The sequence below is a fragment of the Cryptomeria japonica genome, chromosome 6 (assembly GCF_030272615.1).
Source record: "Cryptomeria japonica chromosome 6, Sugi_1.0, whole genome shotgun sequence".
In the NCBI taxonomy this organism is placed as follows: Eukaryota; Viridiplantae; Streptophyta; class Pinopsida; order Cupressales; family Cupressaceae; genus Cryptomeria; species Cryptomeria japonica.
In genome coordinates this window covers 42,837,791-42,859,054 of record NC_081410.1, presented here as the reverse complement: position 1 = coordinate 42,859,054, position 21,264 = coordinate 42,837,791, and the positions used below count along the sequence as shown (strand labels likewise).

The window sequence follows — 21,264 nt, the reverse complement described above, 5'->3', positions numbered from 1 at the left end:
ATTTTGGGATATTGCTTTGGTCTTGTGTATCTTTATTTCAGATGGATCGTGATTTGGTGCTCCGCAAGTTATCTTTCTTCGTGACAGTTACTGATTGGTTATGTTCTTGAGCTTTCAGACGTTGACAGATGAAGATTTGATAAGTGGTGATGGTGCAGTTGTTTTTGATGTTCCTAATGTGCTTGATGGTGTTTTCCAATGGTGTCCTATTTGTTTTGTCGATCCGCATTGATCGTTGTGCGAGTTTTTGATGGTTTTCATGAACCAGTGATGATTTTCGTGTTATGCGGTTTTTCTGGTGGTGTAGCATGTTGGCGGAGTTGTGTTTTTGGGAATTTGATTTAGGTCCATGCTATGCTATGTAAATCATTATATGGGTCTGGTAGTCGATCTTTGTATCGTGTGATGTAATTTTGTAATTGAGGGTTGAGGGTTTAGCCGACCTTGTTATCAAGGTTGATGAACTGTATATATAGATGATATATTCATGTAATTTAGGTGTCGATGTTATGTCTGCATTATCAAAGAGTGGTGTATGTGCGAACAAGAGATTTATCCTTCGGTGAAGTGTTGGGGAGAGATTGGTGTTGTAGAGCAGACGATTGTGCTTAATCGAAACTGTAATCAGGCATTTGGAGATGCTATTCTTTTAGTTTATTTCTTTCGGATTATAGTCCGAATCTTGTTGTAAGTCAGTGAGACTTCCCTGAGGGTTGTAGCCTTCCGGGTCATTATCTTTTGAGCAGTGAGCTCTAGACAGTGTGCCTGAATGCATGTGCATTCCCCATTGTAATATTTTCACATACTATTGCAGAGTATCATCTTACTGTGGGTAGGTTCCCGTTGTGGGTTTTCCCTTAACCGGGTTTTCCACGTCAAAATTTTGGTGTTGTGTATTGTGCTTTCAATTTGCTCATCTGTCTTATTACTACAGTTTATCAGATCTGTTTTTGTAGTTAAATTTGCTTATCCGGTGAAGACTGATTCACCCTCCCTTGTCAGTCTTCCTTCTTGGTTGCTGCTAACAATATGTATATGTATATATATACATACATATACATAAATATAGCACATACATATATACATACATATACCACACACACACACACACACACACACACACACATATATATATAAATTTTTGCTATCAAAGGGGATAGCTCCCATTACATCAAAGAGCACAGAACATGCTTACATCTTATCGGTTTCCTTACATAAAAAAAACAGAGACCAAATCTAACTATTCATTCAGACAGTGAGCCGTAAATCCTTGTTGGTGCCCATCGAAGCTCCACACATTTGTTTGCACCAGCAGGAGAGAGCCAATTGTATTCCGAGTCAAGTAATCTGCAGAAAGGGGACATGTTGTTGATGATGCCAATATGGTAAACTTCCCAAGCATTGTCTATGTAGCATCTTCTTCTATGCTTCTTCTTCTATATATATAGGACACATGATCAGTACAATGAGAGATAAGAGTGCTTACAAAAGTTAAGGTAAAGCCTAGGAAAAGGAAAAGTTAAGCTTATACATTTAGAAATAGGCAGGATCCATAGCAAGTAAATTAAAGGATTCATCACTAAGAATATAATTAGAGATAGGAGTGGTTACAAAAGTTAAGTTAATACCCAAGAACAAGGAAAAGTTAAACTTGTATACATACATACATGATTATATACATATATATACGTGTGTGTGTGTGTGCGTGTATGTGTGAATAGTGAACAAGAAAATGCCTTCTTGTTTGACCTGTTTCCTTCTTTTGCACCTTTTTCTGATTTTGAAGTTGTTGATGATTGTTTGCATGAGGATAGCGAAGGTGCAGCTATTCATGGAAAGAAAAAAGCAGAAAAAATTGTTTGTACAGTTGATGATATTCATTTTGTAGAGTATACACTTGAAGATTGTGAGGTGGGTGATCATGTGGAGGCATATGAGAACCTCTTCGTTTTGTGTGCAACATGTTGTATTCCTAATTTACAGTGTGCTCTAAAAGAGTCATATGGAAGTGTTGTTGCAGAGTTGAATGTGCGTGAGGAGGTGTGCCACAAGTCTGGTATTTGCAGCATATGTGTCACATCAGATTGATAAGAAAAGATTGAAATAGAGAGAATTTTAAGAGTGTAGCTCTTTGCTTGAAGTGTCTCTTGAACCAAATTGTTGTGCTGATAAAGATTACATCAACATAAGTAATCCGAGGTATGTTGGTTGCTTGTTATCCGAGAAGTTTGTGAAATTGAATCTGAGTCTTTTGTTTTTGATGGTGTAACCTGTCATAGTGTAGATGTCTTTATGCCATATGCAGCTTGTGATAGTGTTGAGCAACAATGAGTTCTCCAAGATGATGATCGACTGCTCAAATTTTTCAAATGCCCGAGCTTCAAAATTTCTAGTTTGATTTGTTAGAGGATGATCTTACTATTGCAGATCAACTTCATGAAGTGGCATGAATTTCTTTGCAGTATGAATTGGAAGGCTTTTCCTTTTGCTTTAATTCACTCGAGGAGGTCAACATGTATGAGTATACCAAAGTTCCCAGACTCGGACTCGGCAAGGTCGACTCGACTCGTGACTCGGCTGTGACTTGGCAAAATAAAAAAAACCCTTGAAATTTAGAGATTTTTAATGATTTAAAACTTGTTTCATGCACCCATTATTGAATAAAGCTTAAAGACTGCTATAACATCATCAAATAGAAGCTAATTTGATCACATACATAAACATACATCCATCACATGCGTAGAAATGTAAATTGTAGCTGAAGGAAATAGAAAACATAGATATATAGAGTTATAAATGTTGTCAAATGTATATAAAATCCACGACATCAAATGTTCTCAAACATATATGTAACTGTAAACAAAAACAAGTCTATGGCTTAGGCTCTAGCTCATCCTCAGCCTCAGCCTTAGAGTAGTTTGTCTGCCTCCTACAAAGACGTCTAAGGTAGGTCTTGGATGACTGAGTAGCCATAGTCTCCGCCTGTGAGGTGCCACAATGATCAACATCAGTTGTGCCTGTGCTAGATCGTGCTCTATCCTCCTCCTCTGCCATACCCACAGCCTCAGCCTCTCCGTCTGCCATGTTTGACATGCCACAATGCGAATCCTGGAGCTCGGACTCGGTGAGTTTTATCATAACTCGCCTGACTTGTTCGAGTCGGCAAGTTATGAGCAAAACTCGCTGAGTCCGAGTCACGAGTTGTCAAAACTCGCCGAGCTTGGCTCGACTTGCCTACTCGGCAAACTTGCCTGACTCGCGGCGAGTTTTGATACTCTGGAGTATATATATCTATATATAGAGCCTTTGTTAGTGTTTGCTAGCTATCATTAATGTTGGTAAGAGCTACATGTGTGGCTGTATACTTGGAAATTTGGAATTGAGCTTTGCTTGGAGGGTTGACATTCGGATCAGCAGGATATGGGTCATTATGGGTTCCTTTAGAGGGGATTGCTGAGCTATTATCATTTCAGCAGATTGCAAAGGGATTTGTAGATTTAAGGGTAGATGTGGTTGGGAGTAAAAACCTTAGTTTTGGGGGATGGACATTAACATTTTAATGGCACACGGCTTTTCTTAAATAAGGTTTTCAACACATAAGACTCTAGTGGCTTGTTTAAGGAAGGGAGCCATATTCACACCATAAGTTGAGAAAGCATATTTGGGGGTGTATTTACCGCATGTCTGATAAGATTGTCCACAGAAGTCTGCACATCAGCAAAATCTTTGTCAGCAAACCTGATTGTGGAGAGAGGGGTATTGTGCTCATCCTCATCCAGAATATAAGTACAAATTGTATATCCAATCAGCTCCTAAATAGGATTGTCAACAGGGTTTGGGGACTCCATTTGACCGGTTCTCTTTGTGAATTCTTTGTTCCTGTATAAGTTTTGAGAGGAGCAGATAAGACATAGAGACACTCGCCTTTGTAGTATCTTGAGAGAATTAGCTTAGTTTGATATAATTTTGTTCTTGATCTCTTTTCAATAAGGCATTCATGTGTTCTTAAAATCTCCTTTTCTTTCTGAACGAAGGTGCATTCTTTAATTAAATTTATCTGTTCATGTTTTTATAGGTATGAGCAGCAGCTGGAAAAATTTTCCGACTTCATGGATTCTCTTCTTGATATATCTCCACCAGAAGTCACAAATCAAATGTCAGCAATGGGCAGGAAGATGGATAAACTACAGAGATTAGCATTTTGGGCTCGATTAATGCAGAAATCTATTTCATTGGGTCAAAAAGATATGATGTATGTCTCTTAATTCTATGTTATGATGTCCCGTGAGTTGCATCTTTATATAATGGTGGAATAGGCATCAAGGAATGTTAAATTATGCTGGCAAATGTGGTCAGACCTTTGTGTCAGTGCTTGAGTTTCTATTCCTTGTTAGCTATTTCTCATTAATCTTTGCAACATAGTTTTCTACATTATAAACTGGGTAATTGACAATTTTGTGTAGGATAACATTGTTTGGGAATCAATCTTTTGTTGGTAACTCAATCAGGGTCAAATTTTAATTTCTTTTTCCTTTTCCTACCTTAATGTAGACTTTCTCTTTTGTTTGTCTTACAAGATCTTATAATTGTGGGCTTATAGCTGATTTTTTTTTTGAATGGTGCTTCTATCTAGATGTATTATAAATTGTCTGGTTAGAAATCAAAATCTTTCAAGTTTGTAAGAGTTTGATGCTAAATTATTGATTTTTCTTTGCAGAGAGTTCATTAATTTACTTCTTGCTCCAGCATCAAAGGTTCTCAACGAGTGGTTTGAGGTTTTTTTCTACTTATGCCTTTGTTTTGGTGGCTTGCTTCTTTTACATTCCTATTTTTGGCTTTTGATGTGTATTGTTCTCCAAGCAAACCTTCGTAAAGCAATTGTTTGTTTTACATTTTTTATTTTATACTTTTGATCTGAATGGTAATGCCAGCAATTCTTGGTAAAGTGATTATTGAAGTATTCCTTTGAAACTCATTTTCTGAGACTAGTTTATTTCGTTTATAAGTGTGTATATAAGGTAGATGATTATCGTAACCAATTACTACAACTTCTGTGAATTGGGTTTAAGGTTTGTCAATTCATCTAAAAGATATTTGGACTATTCAGTCAAGATACTAGATCGTTTGAAAAGTGATGGTAACTTTCTTCCTTGAAACTGTGTCCCCTTAAACGTTATTATATGAATGTCCTTATATGTCATTATATGGTGAATGGATCTTTAAGCCCCAACATTTTTTCACAAGAAAATAGAAATTGAACACAAAATCAATCATGACTGCACAAGTGACATGGAAGGTGTTTGAGATTCTCTAAATTTGGATGGATCCTAACTATAGGGATTCGGTTGTGGAGATAAGTCAGCATTGTGATCATAACAGGGTGATGTTGGCCTTAGGGGGAAATTGTTCAAATAAGCTCAATACTACCTTATGCTCCCAAAAATGTGTACCTCATACATGAATATCTTTAAGTCTGTGTAATGTCCCCTACTAGGAGGTTGCCAATTCCTAAACTTATTAATAGTTCTGATCTGATCTGATCGATGATCATGTCACTGGATGTGTTTGACTCCTTTCCTTTATTTCTCTCAATGTGAGGGAGAGGTCACACTTCATTATGGATGCCCTTTGGCAAGAGACACACCCTTTCACCATTAGCACCCTTTGAAAGTGTGCAACTCTTCATTACTTCTGCCCTTTGAAACACAACCTTTCACAATCAGATCTGCATTTCTTATTTAAATCAGATTTGCACTTCTGATTTCCTAATTACCCCCTTCTCAAAATGAGGTACTCTTCTCCCTTTTATATCCCATGTTTGAGGGAGTCACAACTTTCCCTTCCATGTCTTTTGACCATTCATTAAATTAATTAAATTTTAATTATATTATTTTGTATTTTAATTTTATTTTTATTCTTTTCTATTTTAATATTATTATTATTTATTATTAAATTCTATTCCAAAGTGGGGACATTACAGTCCGCCCCACTCAAGATTGCTTGTCCTCAAGCAATGATCATAGAACGTTCAAAATTTTATCCAATATGAAATGGCTTTCCAAACACTCATAGAAATAAACAAGCTGCTATTATTTTGTAAAAACTCTAGTTCTTGCCCTATATCACCATTTTATGTAAAACTCCAAATGGAACAAGATGCATACCTGATTGAGATCCTGCAATAGGTTAGGAAACCATTGGAACTAATAATATAAACCTCTGAAGAAAGATAATTAAGCATAAATTAACTTAAACAGGGTCTGGTCCAACTCCCTATAGGAGCTCAATCATAAGAAAGTGGGAGTAAGAGGAATGATGAGGTGTCCAAGAGACCCTCTACCCTAGGCCCAAGAGCGGAGTGAAAGCCAAAGCCCTCTTGGCCTCATGGGACCATCGTTCATAGTACCATGAGGTGGGCTACCTAGTGAGGTATCCTATCACCTTTCCCCTTCATCACTTCCATCCTTAGCCCCTTGTTAATAATCAATTATGATAGAGTTCAGAAAGATACAATAGGGTGTCCTGAATGTCCTTCCCCTCTAAGTCCAAGAGCGGTGGACTCCGTCTTACACCCCCTTGGCCTCATGGGACCATCGGTCAACTACCATGAGGTGGGCTACCTAGAGGAGGACCTCATCACCGTTCTCCCTCTTTGTACTTACTTATATTACTACCATGGCAGTTTGCTCTATATATGCATCATAGGGTATTCTTCATACAAATGATAATATGAATTACATATACATTTCATAATTATGTAATTTTAAGACAAGTTTTCTCTCATCCTTGTTTCGCATCACTTCTTAAATGGTTGCACAATATCATAGATATCACTTAATGTTAAGAACTTATGATTAGAAAAATACAATGTTCCTAAATAAATATGTCTATAGTAATCATGGACACTCATGGAGCAAACAAACACATCAGATATGAATCAAACACGGAGCATACACTTGAAAACATGAAGCATACACATGGATATCTGCAAACACAAAGCATACATCTGAATACACAAACTGTTAGATTCGTTTTCCTTGACTAGAATGATTCATTGATTCATCTTTAGATTCTTTACCCTGCAGGATGGCAGGATCATTGCTCTGATACCACTGTAATGTCCCCTACTAGGAGGTTGCCAATTCCTATAACTTAATAATAGTTCTGATCTGATCAATGATCATGTCACTGGATGTGTTTGACTCCTTTCCTTTATTTCTCTCAATGTGAGGGAGAGGTCACACTTCATTATGGATGCCCTTTGGCAAGAGACGCACCCTTTTACCATTAGCACCCTTTGAAAGTGTGCAACTCTTCATTACTTCTGCCCTTTGAAAGGGACACAACCTTTCACAATCAGATCTGCATTTCTTATTTAAATCAGATTTGCACTTCTGATTTCCAAATTATCCCCTTCTCAAAATGAGGTTCTCTTCTCTCTTTTATATCCCATGTTTGAGGGAGTCACAACTTTCCCTTCCATGTCTTTTGACCATTCATTAAATTAATTAAATTTTAATTATATTATTTTATATTTTAATTTTAATTTTATTTTTATTCTTTTCTATTTTAATATTATTATTATTTATTATTAAATTCTATTCCAAAGTGGGGACATTACAGTCTGCAAGAAACTATCATTGGCAGATGTACATTTCTCTTTTACAAATGGTAGATATGGCCTCTGCAATATAACTTTTTTTACAAGAGAATTACATAGCTGGTCATCAAAGAGAGCATTCTCTAGGATTTACTTTTATTGATGACTTGCAAATCTCATTCTGCAATGCAAAGCATTCTTGCTATCTCACCTTCATGTTTTTAGACAATTTTTCAACCAATATGATAATTATTGCAGGATAGGATTTCCGGTTGTGGGAATTCTGGATAAGTTTATACATGCGACATGGACAGATTTTTTCATTTCTTTTCAAGAAAATGCAGTTTGGGTCAGTGAATAAAGAGTCAGAGAAGTTTTTAAGCAATTATTTAGATACTAGAAGTAATAGTGAACTTGCTGATATATTTTTGGGGGGAGAACTTCCATTGTAACAAGTCAAACATTTGTGACATGTTTAGACAATTCTAATATTTTTTTTTAACACTTGACTTGGTCGTTCTTTCTATTGTAGACAAACTCGTCCAATGGTCAAAGGTATGGAGTGAAACACTAAATCTCAAAAGAAGTTGCTGGTTTGATTAACAATTTCTACGGATTAAGAAATTTATATCGTGTTAAGAATTTTTTATTAGATTGTATGCCTCTAAGGGCATGGCAATGCTCATGAAATTTTGCAGGTTGGTCAGCAAAATGGCCCGTGAAACATATTAGAGTAGAAACAAATTTTCTAATGGAGCAGAAGGCAAGGGGAGTGGATGTATTGGTATGAGTAATCCAAGTCAGTATGATGTGGACAAGAAGAGGCCATACAATGAGATCGCTAATCAGAAATTTGCAGTTATAAGGATGTAATGTCCCATTCTCAGACCTAGTCAATTGTTGTTTCCTGTTAGCCTATTCTTGGGTTCCCATAGTTTAATTGGTGGTGGTTAGGGGACTCAACGTTCTTGGAGAGCTTGGTTTCAATTTTCTTGGATTCCGATATCTGTGTGGGTGTTCAGTTGGTAGCGATGCTCTTTGTAGAGATTTTGACCTTCTTGGGTGTTCTCCATAGTTCTTGGAGAACACTGTTATTTTTAGTAAGTGCTCGTTTTGGCACTACATTTTTCAACTTCAGTTACACCTCGATGTGATTAGTTTCAGTTTCTGGTGCTTTGGTGGGTTCTCCACCAATTCATTGGGATTATTTTGATTATTGCACTAAAGTTATAATACAACATTTCAATATTCCCTTTAATTTTATAAAGTGATGTTATGTTCGCCAAGTTGGATGCCTAGGGAAAGGACAACTTGGACTTAAGTTGTTTTTAAATTGTTAAGTGGATTTTTTGGAGGGAAATGAATTAATTTGAATTTTTAAATTGCCCTTTTTCCACCAATTCTATATAAAGGCTGTTTAACTCTCATTTTCATTTATTCAGAAGTGCACACATATTAAGATGTTGTTGGAGTGAATGGTGATTTCTTCTCGGAGTTGATTGAGGATGAAAACCCTCATCAATATTCAATAGTTTCGATTGTGAAAGTTCCATTTTAGCTGGTTGGGTGATTTCATTGTTTCAAGGAACAATGAAAATATTCAAGGTATTCTGATAGTTGATTTAGGGGTTTGATTCTTGATCATTGTGTAAGATTTTTGGTGGTTTTGATTGTGTTTTTAGTGCATCTACCAGACTGGCTGTACAGTTACCTAGGGCATGCCGTACTTGCTTTGCTGGGAAGAGGCTGGAATTGATTGCAAACTTTTCTGGGCGATGAGGTTAGGATTGATTTTTGGGGCATTTGTTGCTGATTGGAATTATTTTGGAAGACCATCTCCTTGAGCAGGTTGTATTTGTACTAAGGAGCTGGTGTGTGAATTTGTGGTGCCTGATGATCTGATTTGGGAAGGTTATTCACCCAGCAAGGAGGCGTCTAGGCCTTAGCGTTTGATTGCATGTTTTTACACTTGGTTTCAGTTCAGTCTGAGGTGTTTTTGGAGGAATTTGTAGGTTGCCCCCACCTTGAGCCATGGATATATGACTGCCCAAAACTTTAGTTTAAGCAATTAGACCTCAAAATGATGGTTAGTTACAATCTGGAAGTCATTCTTCATGAGCTGGAAGTATATACTAAGAGTTTTTTATAGCTGGAGGTGTTAAATGACCATTGGAGGGGCTTAAAGCGTCCATGAAGGTCGATATTTGCTGCAGATTTAGGAACAGCAGAGCTGTCCTCAGATTTCTTGATTATTTGTTATTGATGGACTTCCTTGATTAATTGTAATATGAACTCAAGGTACTTCCACTTGAGTAATTTAATGTTATTGTGTTTCTTTGTTTTGGAGCTTTAAAATTGAATAATTAGAAATATGAAATATATGACAGCAGTTTATGTGTTTTGAAACTGATAATCAGAATCAGCAAGGAAATCTATTTGTTTGTGATGTTATGTCCTTTCATTTGACACAAATTCAAAAATAAAAAATAAAATTAGGGGGTGATCTTACAAAGGAGCTTTCCATCGTGTATATAGATGGTTTAAAAACAAATACACCTATTCTGATTGGTGTGGTGATTACTTTCTGGTCTGTTTAGTAATTGAAAATCTGAAGAAGGCTTCTTACAATAGTCATAAAGTATCTTTTGATTGGGTAGTGTTGAAAAAACTAGAAAATTGTGGAGACAGTTCTTTCACCTGAGAATTTTGACAAAACAGGGATGCCTGGTAGCCAATTTGGGATAGTTGGCACAAAACCTGGTCTCAAACTGGGCATATCTGAAGTTCAAACATTTTAGTTACATTTTATATGAGTCAACAAAGATCACTATTGAGTTTGACTATTAACAATTATCATCATATAGTGAGAAATTTTCAGTCCTTATTCAATATGTTTGAGTGAATATAACAATGAAAGCACCTGTAAGGTATTCTTGTAAAATGACTTATCTTTATACTTCAAATAAAAACCTTTATTTAATCAAAAAGAAAATTTGTAATGTTTGAAAGAACCATAGTTGCAGGGAGATGTGTCTCCAAAGACGAGACAAGGTTCTCATCTTTGGTACAGGTGCAGAGACATCCCCAGTTATAAGAATTGTCTTGAGCAAGGCTTTCACCATCTCCTAGTTCAGAAACCATAAGACATTGTTTTCACTGCCAAAAAGGACATAAAAATGTTTAAATTGAAAAAAACGAAAAACCATAAAACACATTATGTTGACTGTATAATTGATAGCAAACGTGGGAAAAACTTCCACAGTACTGGACAATGATTTTCATGACACTGGACATATATTTTGACAGTCGCGTCTCACTATAATATGTTCATAGAGTTGGCATTGCAATGTTTGCCAATATGAGTAAACTATAAAGCAAACAAAATTATTGCACCTGCTGAACCTACATATATACACCTCAAGTACCCATCTACGGGTACCTGTCTCCAGTACCAGTGTCCTGGCAACTATGGAAAGAATATAAAGGGATGAGTGTTACTTTAGTAGACAACTGGATAATTATTTTAGTGATTTGTAAATTAGCAAGGACAAACAGCTACAGTTTTATAGTATTTGAATAAACAAGCAATCCTAATGAAATGTAGTTAAGTGACTGTACTGAGATTAATGTATAAAATTATAAATTGTTGTTTTTGCTACATCAGGCAACTTAACAAAGTGTTTTTGAGTTCCTGATAGGTAATTGCTTACAGCGAAAAGTTAAGATGGCTTTAGAGCATGTAAATTTTGAAGTTATGAGAGTTGAGTTTAGTTTAATTTCTTTTTTGGTTGTCTTCATGGCTGAGAGATGATGGCTGATTACTTGATCAAAGAAGACACGATCAATTAATTGTGTGAGAGTGCCTTGTGCTGCGACCATTCCATGAGTGAGGCTGATCTAATATTTTCAGCATGAGTCAAACCTGCTAATGGGTAGTAGATATGCTGTTGTTTTCTCCTTTAGCTTGTAAATTGTTTTCTGAATGTCCATAGGCTACCATGGTACACTGCATTATAAATGTTTAAAAATTTGATTGTGACAGAAATTGGCTCAATATTAAAATCATTATTCTACTGTTAACTTTGACATGAAAGAAAATGGAACTGGCTGCAAATTATTCTGCTTTGGCCGGGACTTCAGACATACTGTTTTGAATATAATCTCCAAATAGTCCTTGACATTTTTTCAATGGGAAGTTATCAAACTTATTTGATGCTGTGATCATTCAACTGAGTCATATGATTTCATACCAAGGCTGATCTATAATTATTCATAGTGAAAAAGGGTTAATTTGGGGTTATAGCAAGAATGATTCCATTGGAAGTTCACTCTTACAATCTGTGGAAAATATATACCATATTTATGTTTTTGAACCTTGAATATGTGCATTTGAAAGTAATAAAATAAATGCAGAAGACTAATTATCTTCTTTATTTTGCAGTCAGAAATCTTGAAGGCAACCCTTGCAACTGATGCTGTCATTGGGGCAATGGTATTATCTTGTCACCTTTAAGTGCATGTTGCATGCCATTTTTTTCATTAGCAAAAATAATGGGGAATGAATGTAAACATTTATGACGATGATAAGTAACAGGTTACATATAACTAAATGAAATATCACTGAATTTAAAAATGTTGTAGCACAGCCAGCATTTATTAGCTTTTTAAAATATAAATCATTCGGTTTAGGGTCCTCTTACTATCTTTGTTGGTGTTGGGCCCATCACAAAGCCTTTTTTTGCAAGACTAATCACAATCTTTGTGATCTGTGAATCAACATCAACCTAGAAGAATACCTTTAGTTAAACCATGTAGATGATATAAGCTTATATTATTTCATTCATATTAGATCAAAATCATATTTATACAATATAATCTATCTTCATAAGAAAGCTGAAGTTATATGTAATCATCAACTGCTAGCTTCATCATGTTTACAAAGCGCAATACTTCATTGAGGTGTTTCAACATTACATAATGTTTCAGCAGACGTCTAGTTATGTTGTCCCATTACACCATGGTTTTTGTAAACCTATCCATTGGACCTCTATGTTTGGTTATTCACTATGAAGCTCTTTAATTATGTTTTGAATTGCTAAATCACATGATTTGCAGGTTTAACATGTGCTTGTACGTATAATACTCTATAGGACTACTTTTGAATTCCTTGGGACAAGATAACTAGTGATTACGTCAGGACATCTGTCTACATAGATTCAACCTGGTTACTTATGCTCCCAGGGATCTGTTCCAAACTTCCAGCTCACTTGCACACTTGCAGATCCATCCCACAGAGCCATAATTGATCCTGTAAATTTCCAGATTGTTTTTGTAGTTGATCTTTCCTTGAAATCACATTATTGTTCACAAAATTACATGTCTACATATTTTTTTATACATTTTTATGACCCCTTATGGATCACACCTTATTATTAGAGAGGCTTTTGGTCCCACAAAAGCTTTGTGGAACTATGATTGAAGAGAAGATCTCCCCACTTCCTCGTCCTTGGAGGGTGGAATGTTTTCTTTGCTGCCTATGTAATATGTTTGGGCACATGCTTCATCCAAGTCTTGTAGGTCAGTGGTGACTACTTTTCTTGGAACTTTAAATCCTTCCCAATACACAATTTGCTTTCTTTGTTTCTCACAATTCATAGTTATCCCAACACAGATGATCTACCCTTCCGTTTTGAGGCATGCAAAGGAGATTCTGTGTCCCATCAACTTTATGCACTCTAAAATACACTTATAATTGCTTAATACAAGAATCCAAATTTTATGCATTAATCTGTTCATCAAAAGTTTTAATTTTAATTTTAGTAATGGTTTTGGTTCTTATGCATTGAAGTGGCTCTTTGAAGAAATCATAACTTTTCATGTTTTCTTCTTCCTGTATGCCTAATTTCTTGGCTAGAGATTTTACCAATTACCTAAAGATGTTTGTTTTTTCACCATCTTCATTTGCTTTTTCTTGTTATGTGCTGTTGTTGTTGGCCCGATCATTATTGGTTCTGTGTCAATTCTTTCTTATGGTAATCCACTGCTGTTACCTGTGTATTTAATTCCTCCATTTGGACTTTTTGTGCTCTAGTTACTGTCATACACAAACACTTACACAAATCCGACAAATATCAAAACCACTATGATACCAAATATTCCTTACATTCTCTAAAATAACTAGAGTATAAGAACCATAAAGTTGCAACTTAATGTTCTACGTGAATTTTCAAATGACAATTTTAGAGGGGATTGTTGATGAAAACATATTAGAAAAAACCCTTCTTGGGAATAAATTGGCAAACCAAAAGAAAGATTCTTCAAAAGAGGAAAAAAAGGAAAATACTGGATTTTCAAAATATGCAGTGAAAGAGAATAAACTGCTGTTTTTTAAATTTAAAGTCATTTTAATTGCATAGATATGGAGATATTATGAAAAGTAAACATAGAGAATGATTACCAATATAGTCGATATTAACAAAGGAGCCAAAGTCTCCTTAAATAATAGTTACAAATCATTTATCCATAAAGGATAAGATCAACAACTAAGAAAAGTAGAGGATAAAAACTTATCTAAAAGAATAAAGAATATTCCTAAAGTCTATCCTAATGATTTAATTGATGATTATAACTAAGTTTTACAATATTATTTTAATATACTCCTGTTGACGTGGCTAAAGTCGGATTATCAACTTTCTTTGGTCGACATAGAATAGAATGTTGAGTATCCTATCCTCTCTTAAATAAGGAAATCCATAATGCTGTTTTGGATGATCAAAAGGGACAACCTCAAGGTTCCAAATGTCAGGTCTTGGCTGTGGGATAGCTCAGCGGTTGATGTATTTTGCTAGTAATACAAGGGGGATTATGTTTACAACAAGCTGGTCTACATCTGACTATGTTGCGATTCTCGGACTAGGAAATAAATAACAAAAAGAAGCGTTTAGGGATCCTAGGTACAGTGATGGTACCAACTGGTGCTACACGTAGACAGATTTCCATAAACTAATCCTTGTTTCGCCAGAGACACCCTCACAACTCAACAAGAACAGTGCAAATTCCTAGGAAATTAAAGATTTTCAGACTATGGACATTATTCCAGGCACCCAATTCTGGCGCAACCTGAAACAAATACCCACGGTTGAACTAAGCATAGTTCTGGGTTCAAACTAACCATACACAGTGACCTGCAATTAGCAGGCCCCCAATTGTATGAACTGAAAATACATCAAATACCCTCACACTTCACTATTAAAATCATTGAACTCTGATTCTAACTAGCTGAGGGGAAACCTTGCAAACAAAAGAAAACAAAAATAACAAACACCATATTTCAATGTTCATATATTGATTTCAATTGTCATTACAACAGCTTCTTCCAACAATTCTATTCTACTCCTAATCTGCTAATTGTTGAAACATCTAACTATTCTAACTATCTAAAGTCTAAACTTTCTAATGAATTCTTACCCTTTACAAGAGAGAGGCTCTGCTTTTTATAGATTTTACAATTTGAATCAAAGGCCAAGATTGACTGTATCCAAGGGCTGCAATTTGCATTGTAGAAGCTTGGCAGCTTTAGCCCATGCCTAGTAACTTCTTATAATTTCCCAATTGCCACATTCAATCACTTTCTCAGCTATTGACAACTATTTGATATCAATTTGGTCAATCAAGTAGTTGAGGAATAGTTGACTTGTGTCCCCTTGTTTTAAATGCATTAAACGGGGCCCACAGGTAGCTATTTACAATAATGCAATTCAATTTTTACAAACTGATTTTCTGGAATCCTCTGCTGTGTGATTTTTGAGTGTGTATTTTTTTGCAGCATTCTAAGTGTTCTTCTGTCTTCAATCTTGTTGGTGGAATTCAACTTGTTGTCCGGTGGTGGTGCGCATCTCTGTGCTTTGATCCTATGCGTTGCATCTTCATTTCCCGGCTTCGATTGTGATCATATTTTCAATTTGCGCCTTAGGTTTTCCCTCAGCTCTTTCCAACGATATTGATCTACAAAATTGAATTTAAATTGAATCAATCACCTTGAAAAATTAAAGGAATTTTGACAAATATTAAATGTTTTCAAGGTGAGGCTTTGAAAATGAAAGATAATTGCTTTTAAAACAACAATTTGAATCCCTTTTACTTCATTTCGCTTTTTGATTTAAAATCGCGCCACTTAAAGGGAAAAGCTAGGCTTTGAGAGGCAAAATTCGAAAAAAGTTCCCTTTTATGATTTCACTTAACATTTGCCATTTTAAAGGGAAAACTTAGGCTTTGAGAGCAAAAGTGTCGAAAGACACTTAGCAACTTTTTAAATGCCCTTTAGCTCTTTGTTGAAGAAAACTTGGCTTTGCAAGCCTAATTGCGAGTTTGAACGCCCTTTATTTTTACTTGATTTTGCCCCCTAAGATTTTTGGAATACAACTTGCCGAGTCGGTGAGGGAAGAATTTCAGCTTTTTTAGGGAAATTGTGAAAAGTCGACTCCCTCTCTCCTTTTTTACTTAGCTGATTCGAGAAGAAGGGTGAAACTAGGCTTTGTGAGGTAAACTGCAAATATAAACCCTTTGGATTTTAAAACGCCTCCCTTAGAATTTATTTTCACCCCCTTGGGGAGAAACTCAACTTTGCTAAGAAGAATGTGAAAAGACACTTAGCAGAAAACTTTAAATGCCTTTATTTGCCACTTAACCTTTGAGGGAGAAACTCGGTTTTGAAGGCTAAAGTGCAACTTTGCTTTGTAACATGGAGCTTGCAAACCTACCAAAAACCCCGAATTTTCACCTTTGGCAAGTTTGCTTTAATTGCTTCTTTCTGTTGTGCGTTGCACACGCTCCGTGTCGCCGACAAGGTCCCCCTCTTTTTTTTTTTTTTGTCTTTTCGCCTTCGCCCTATTGAGTTCTGTGCAGGGTGTCTTGTGTCCTTTTTTGAGCATGCCTGTACCAATCCAGGGGATGATGATGTCATGAGGGGAAGCTTGGGAATCCGCAAGGTGAGTTTAATGTTAGGGCGTTAAAATTCCAAGAAGATCGCTTAAAATTGTAAAATCGCCTAAGTTAGGTGAGAAATGGCAGAAGCTTGCAAAATTCCCCAAGTGATAAGGCGTCTAAAGGTCGCAAAAAGACCCAAAGTGCCGATTTTCGCCAAAAGGATATAGAAGGGAGAAAAATTGTTTAAGTGTCAAAAGCTTACAAAATGCTCTAAATCGCCGAAGTTGGCAAACCTCCCAAAACCCCGAAATTCGCATAAAAGGGTGAAAATTGCAAGAGTTTTTAGAAGTTTTCAAAACCCCCCCATTCTCCGAAATTCGCCACAAAGGGTTGTAAGTGTTAAAATTTTAAAGTTTCCAAAAGCTCTCAAAAGGCCCGAAGTTTCAACTAGGGGTAAAGTGCGAAGTCTTTAAAATTTGTGTCTAGGCTAAAATCACCGAAATTCGCAACTTGGGGAAAAGTCGCAATGTTTAAAAGTTTACAAAATGGTCGAAATGCCCGAAGTTTCAACTAAGGTGAAAATCGCGTCTTTTTTGTAAAGTTTAAAAAGACATTCCAAACCCCGATTTTCGCCATCTAAGGGAATATTGCAAGAAATGAAAGTTTGCGAACTAGTTGAAATCTTCGAAGTTCGCACTATAAGGAAATCGCGGAAGTTTTAAAGTTTGCGTAACCCTGCCAAAACCCCGATTTTCGCTGGCTAAGGGTAAATTGCAACGTTTTTTTGAAAAGAGCCTCTAAATGCCTTAAAACGCCAAATTCAGTAAAGAGGAAAATCACAATTTTTTTTTTTACTTTGCAAAGCTCTTCAAAACTTCGAAATCGCGCCACAATGGTAAATCGCGAAAAGTATAAAGCTTGTAAAAGCTCTTCAAAACTCCGAAATCACGATCCAAAGGTAAATTGCAAAGTTTAGAGTTTGAAAAAAGAGCAGGTCTTCGTCGAAATCGTGCCTCAGGGAAATCGCGAAGTTAACAGTTTGTAAAACCATCCCATTTTGCCGAAGTTCGGCAATAGCACAGAGCGAAAGGGCATTAAACATTGCAATCCCTCCAAAAACTCTCGAAGCTTGGCAATTTCGCGCGGTTTAAGAGGGTTTTCAAAAGCGCCATAAACCCATTCTCAATGCCAAAGGCAGGATCGTGGAGGAGTTTGAATTTTGTTTGCTGAGAGAGTAAAACGCCCAAGATGCCATAGAGGAGAGAAAACGCAGAGGTTAAAGTTTGAAAACATTCCAAACCCTCGAAGTTTGCCATTAAAATCGCAAAGTAAGAGCTTGCAGCAGAAGTGAAATTGCCGAATTCCAATAAAAAAAAATAAAATTGTTAAGTCTAAGTCTTTAAAACGGTATTCTTCTCCAAACTTAGGCGCGAAATAAGAGATAGGGAGTTAACCGTTAAAATTTGAAATTGCAGAAACCCTCCCATTCCAAATTTGCAAATAAAATTTGAAATTGCAGAAACCCTCCCATTCCAAATTTGCAAGCTGTGCATTTGTCTTTTCAAAAGCATAGGGCATAAGAGAGGCATTTTTATAAATTTCGAAGGAAATCATTTCTGTAGGCCAGATTTGTGTAGATTGGCACCGTATTTTGCCAGGTAAGTTTGCTTTGTCTCTCTTAGAATCGTTTAAAATGTATGCAAAATTGGATAGATGTGTTTATGCAAAATTGATTAAATGATTAAGTCATTAAACCGCATCTTTTCCCGAAAGGCATCAGACATGCAGTTAAAATCAGAGTCTGTTCCTAGGAGTTAACTAGAAATGCATTTTCGGACTTAGGGGATCTTAAAACTCATCCATTTTTGAAAATTGATCTTAAAATGTCTAAGTGCAAATTTCAGCAGTCGAAATCCCCTAAGTCCTTGAACCGCAGCCGAATAAGTAAATTTGTAATCAAAGAGCTTAGTAATGTTCATGTTCAAATTAATCAAGCTTTTTCGTTGGAGTATCATGCTTTCTTCAAAATTCGGTTTTCAATCAATCCTTGTGCGCTAACATATCCCTTTTATCTAACCCGTTTTGTTTCCTTTATCTCGTCTCGTAATCTGCGTCCGACTGTGCAGGATAGATGCCTAAATCTGCGGTAGAGTCCTCAAAGACACCTGGTGCAGCCGAAACGTCCCGAGCATCCAAATCAGACATCCCTCGTAGAGTCGAAAAGGTGAAATATCAGTATCAGAGAGGAGGACTGAGGGAATCAAAGGTTCAAAGCGTATGGGAAAATGTAGGTGATACTAACCTAGGCCACATTGATATTCAAGATTTCAGAGACAGAGTATTCTCCCCTAACGCCTATGGCAGGCCTAGGCGGATGATGGAAAGTGGTATTGCCCAGGCAGCAGGATTTCCCCCGTCAGTGCAAAATTATGAGCTGGTAGTAGAGGCTGCCCAACATTACCAACCAAACACCAGATTGGTGCTCCTTGAGAACATGGTCCTAGCTAACTTCACTCCTGAGGCCATTGGCGACGCATTTGACATCCCCTTCCCGAACAACCCCATAGGAACAACTATAGATGAAGCGCAAGTGGCTTATGATATGAACCCTGCCAAATGCAGGACATTAATAAATGAGGAGTGGTATAAGGAGAGGACCTCCCAGCATCAGAATTGAGAAAAAGACCCCCAAAAGCGATTTTCACAATGAGCATGGAGATTTGGTCACATTGCTTAGCAGGGTTACGAGACTCCCCCAATCTAACTTCTTTGAAGAGTGGATGTTCTACTTTACAGAGCAGGTCTTCGCTGGGAAATCCAAGTTTGATTGGGCCCAGATCATAAGTGACAGCATCCGTATCCAGTTGGTCGAACTTGAGGAGAAAAAGTACTTTACCATGACATCCTATCTAGTCTATATGTTCGCCCGAAACTAGCCACTGCCAGGTTTGATCATGAAGAGTGAAATTGGGAACGGGCCCAATCAGGTGAAGGTGTACGATTGCTATCCACAATTACATTATCAGGACATAGCTCAAAGGGAAAAGAACAGCTTTGCCTATGCAGTTGGTCAGTATGAGCGTGTCAATGACACCTTCACAATGCGCCTGGTCAGGCTGATGCAAGGGGGACTACACATAAGGCTCTCAGAGCAAGCTACCATTTTGGTATAGAGGTATGGCGCCTGGTTCATTCAGTTCCCAAGATTATCCTACATCCAAATAGCTGGCTTTGAAGGCGCTCCTTTCTGACTTCCACGATATCCAATCGACAAATTAGTTTTTTTGGAAGTCGCAAGGCAGGCACGTCCGGTGAACAGTTTACTCAAAGACAAGAAGCAGTCAGGATTCGCCTTCCCTATGATTATAGGTAACCTCGATGTCCATTTGAAGAATCCAGCCCATGCAGAGGAATCCCTTACTGAGTTAGCCTCCTATGGCTTACAGGTACATTTCCCAAGGAAATGTTTCGATCATGACAATCTGGCGAAGAGAGCCTACGATAAGTGCTACAGAGCAAAGGAATCAGTTGAAGATTATTGGAAGAATTGCTCTGATGACTATGAAGTCCGACAACGCGAATATTCAAGGCTAAGTTTGCAGCAAATGCGACTCTATGAATACCATCGAGTCCCGGATCAGTTAACGGATTCTGGAAATTGCTTACAAGTCCGGGAATTTGAGGCAGTAAGGCATCTCTTGCCAGGCATGGATTGGTCATAGGATCCAATCACTGATTTTGAGGTAGTCATGGCAGGCCTAGGGAGGTACACTGATCAGTGGTTACACCAACAGATTGAACGACTGATTCATGAGGGAGTCCAGTTCACCTACCACATGATGGGTAGCCTTGATTCTTAGTCCTCTGAAGATGAGGGAACCTCGAGTGCACCAAAGGAAGAGGTTGAAAAGCCCGAAAAAAGGAGGAAGACCAAAGCCAGCAGAGGGACTCGGACATCTAAAAGGACAAGAAGGGAGAAGATCCCTATTAGGAGACCGGAGGTCACTTCGTCATCAAAAGACCCCAGTTCATTTGATGATGTAATTGAACTAGATTGTATACCTACTCCGCCTTCCCAGAGCGATATTGATGCATTCAGAGCTGATGACCCTCCTGCACAAGACAGGCTAAATACAGAGGTGAGGGTCATTGAGTTTGCGGAACCTGAGAATCAAGTTGAGGAAGGAGAAATTCCGTCCACTCAAGGGCTTGAGGTGCATGAACCTACTCAGGGGAGCCGCCATGAACTACAACTGCACTGTACCAGCAAGGATGACTCCACTGTTGAAGGAGAGCAAAAGACGGATGAGACCAGCGAGCATGATAGAACTGAAAAACAACCGTCACATGAAGATACCAAACAGTTGTTCAATGAAGTAGGAGAGAATTTAGCTGCAAGCAAAGGACTTGACACTTCCTCGACTCTTGTAATAGAGTAGTTACAAATATGCAATGAGCCAGCTGAAAACATTAAAGAGCAGAGTGGGAATTTAACCATAGCATCAGGGCAGACTATACCTCAAGATTGGTTACTTGCTCGAGCTCAGCGGAAGGCATCCACCAAGCCACCCATCGACTTGGAGGACATTTTCTTGCGCATAGGCGAAGCCAATTCCAAGGGGAAGAAAAAGCCTAAAGCCTATTCCTGAATAACCAAAGATGAACAAAGGAACCGTACCCTCCATATCGCCACCCCGCCTGTCGATAAGCTAGCAGATCAAATTACACTGGCTGATTAT

General features: G+C 37.3%; 1 protein-coding gene across 3 annotated transcripts in view; it reads left to right on the top strand.

The window, feature by feature from the left end:
* Nucleotides 1-21,264, top strand: part of LOC131072144 (uncharacterized) — a 173,196-nt gene that overhangs the window by 24,402 nt on the left and 127,530 nt on the right. For 2 of the 3 annotated variants that reach the window (XM_058008217.2, XM_058008218.2), the window contains exons 4-6: nt 4,076-4,252; nt 4,718-4,775; nt 12,042-12,092. In XM_058008217.2, the coding sequence (XP_057864200.2) occupies nt 4,076-4,252; nt 4,718-4,775; nt 12,042-12,092 (286 nt within the window). The remainder of the gene's footprint in view (nt 1-4,075; nt 4,253-4,717; nt 4,776-12,041; nt 12,093-21,264) is intronic. The other variant, XM_058008219.2, reaches the window with a different exon arrangement.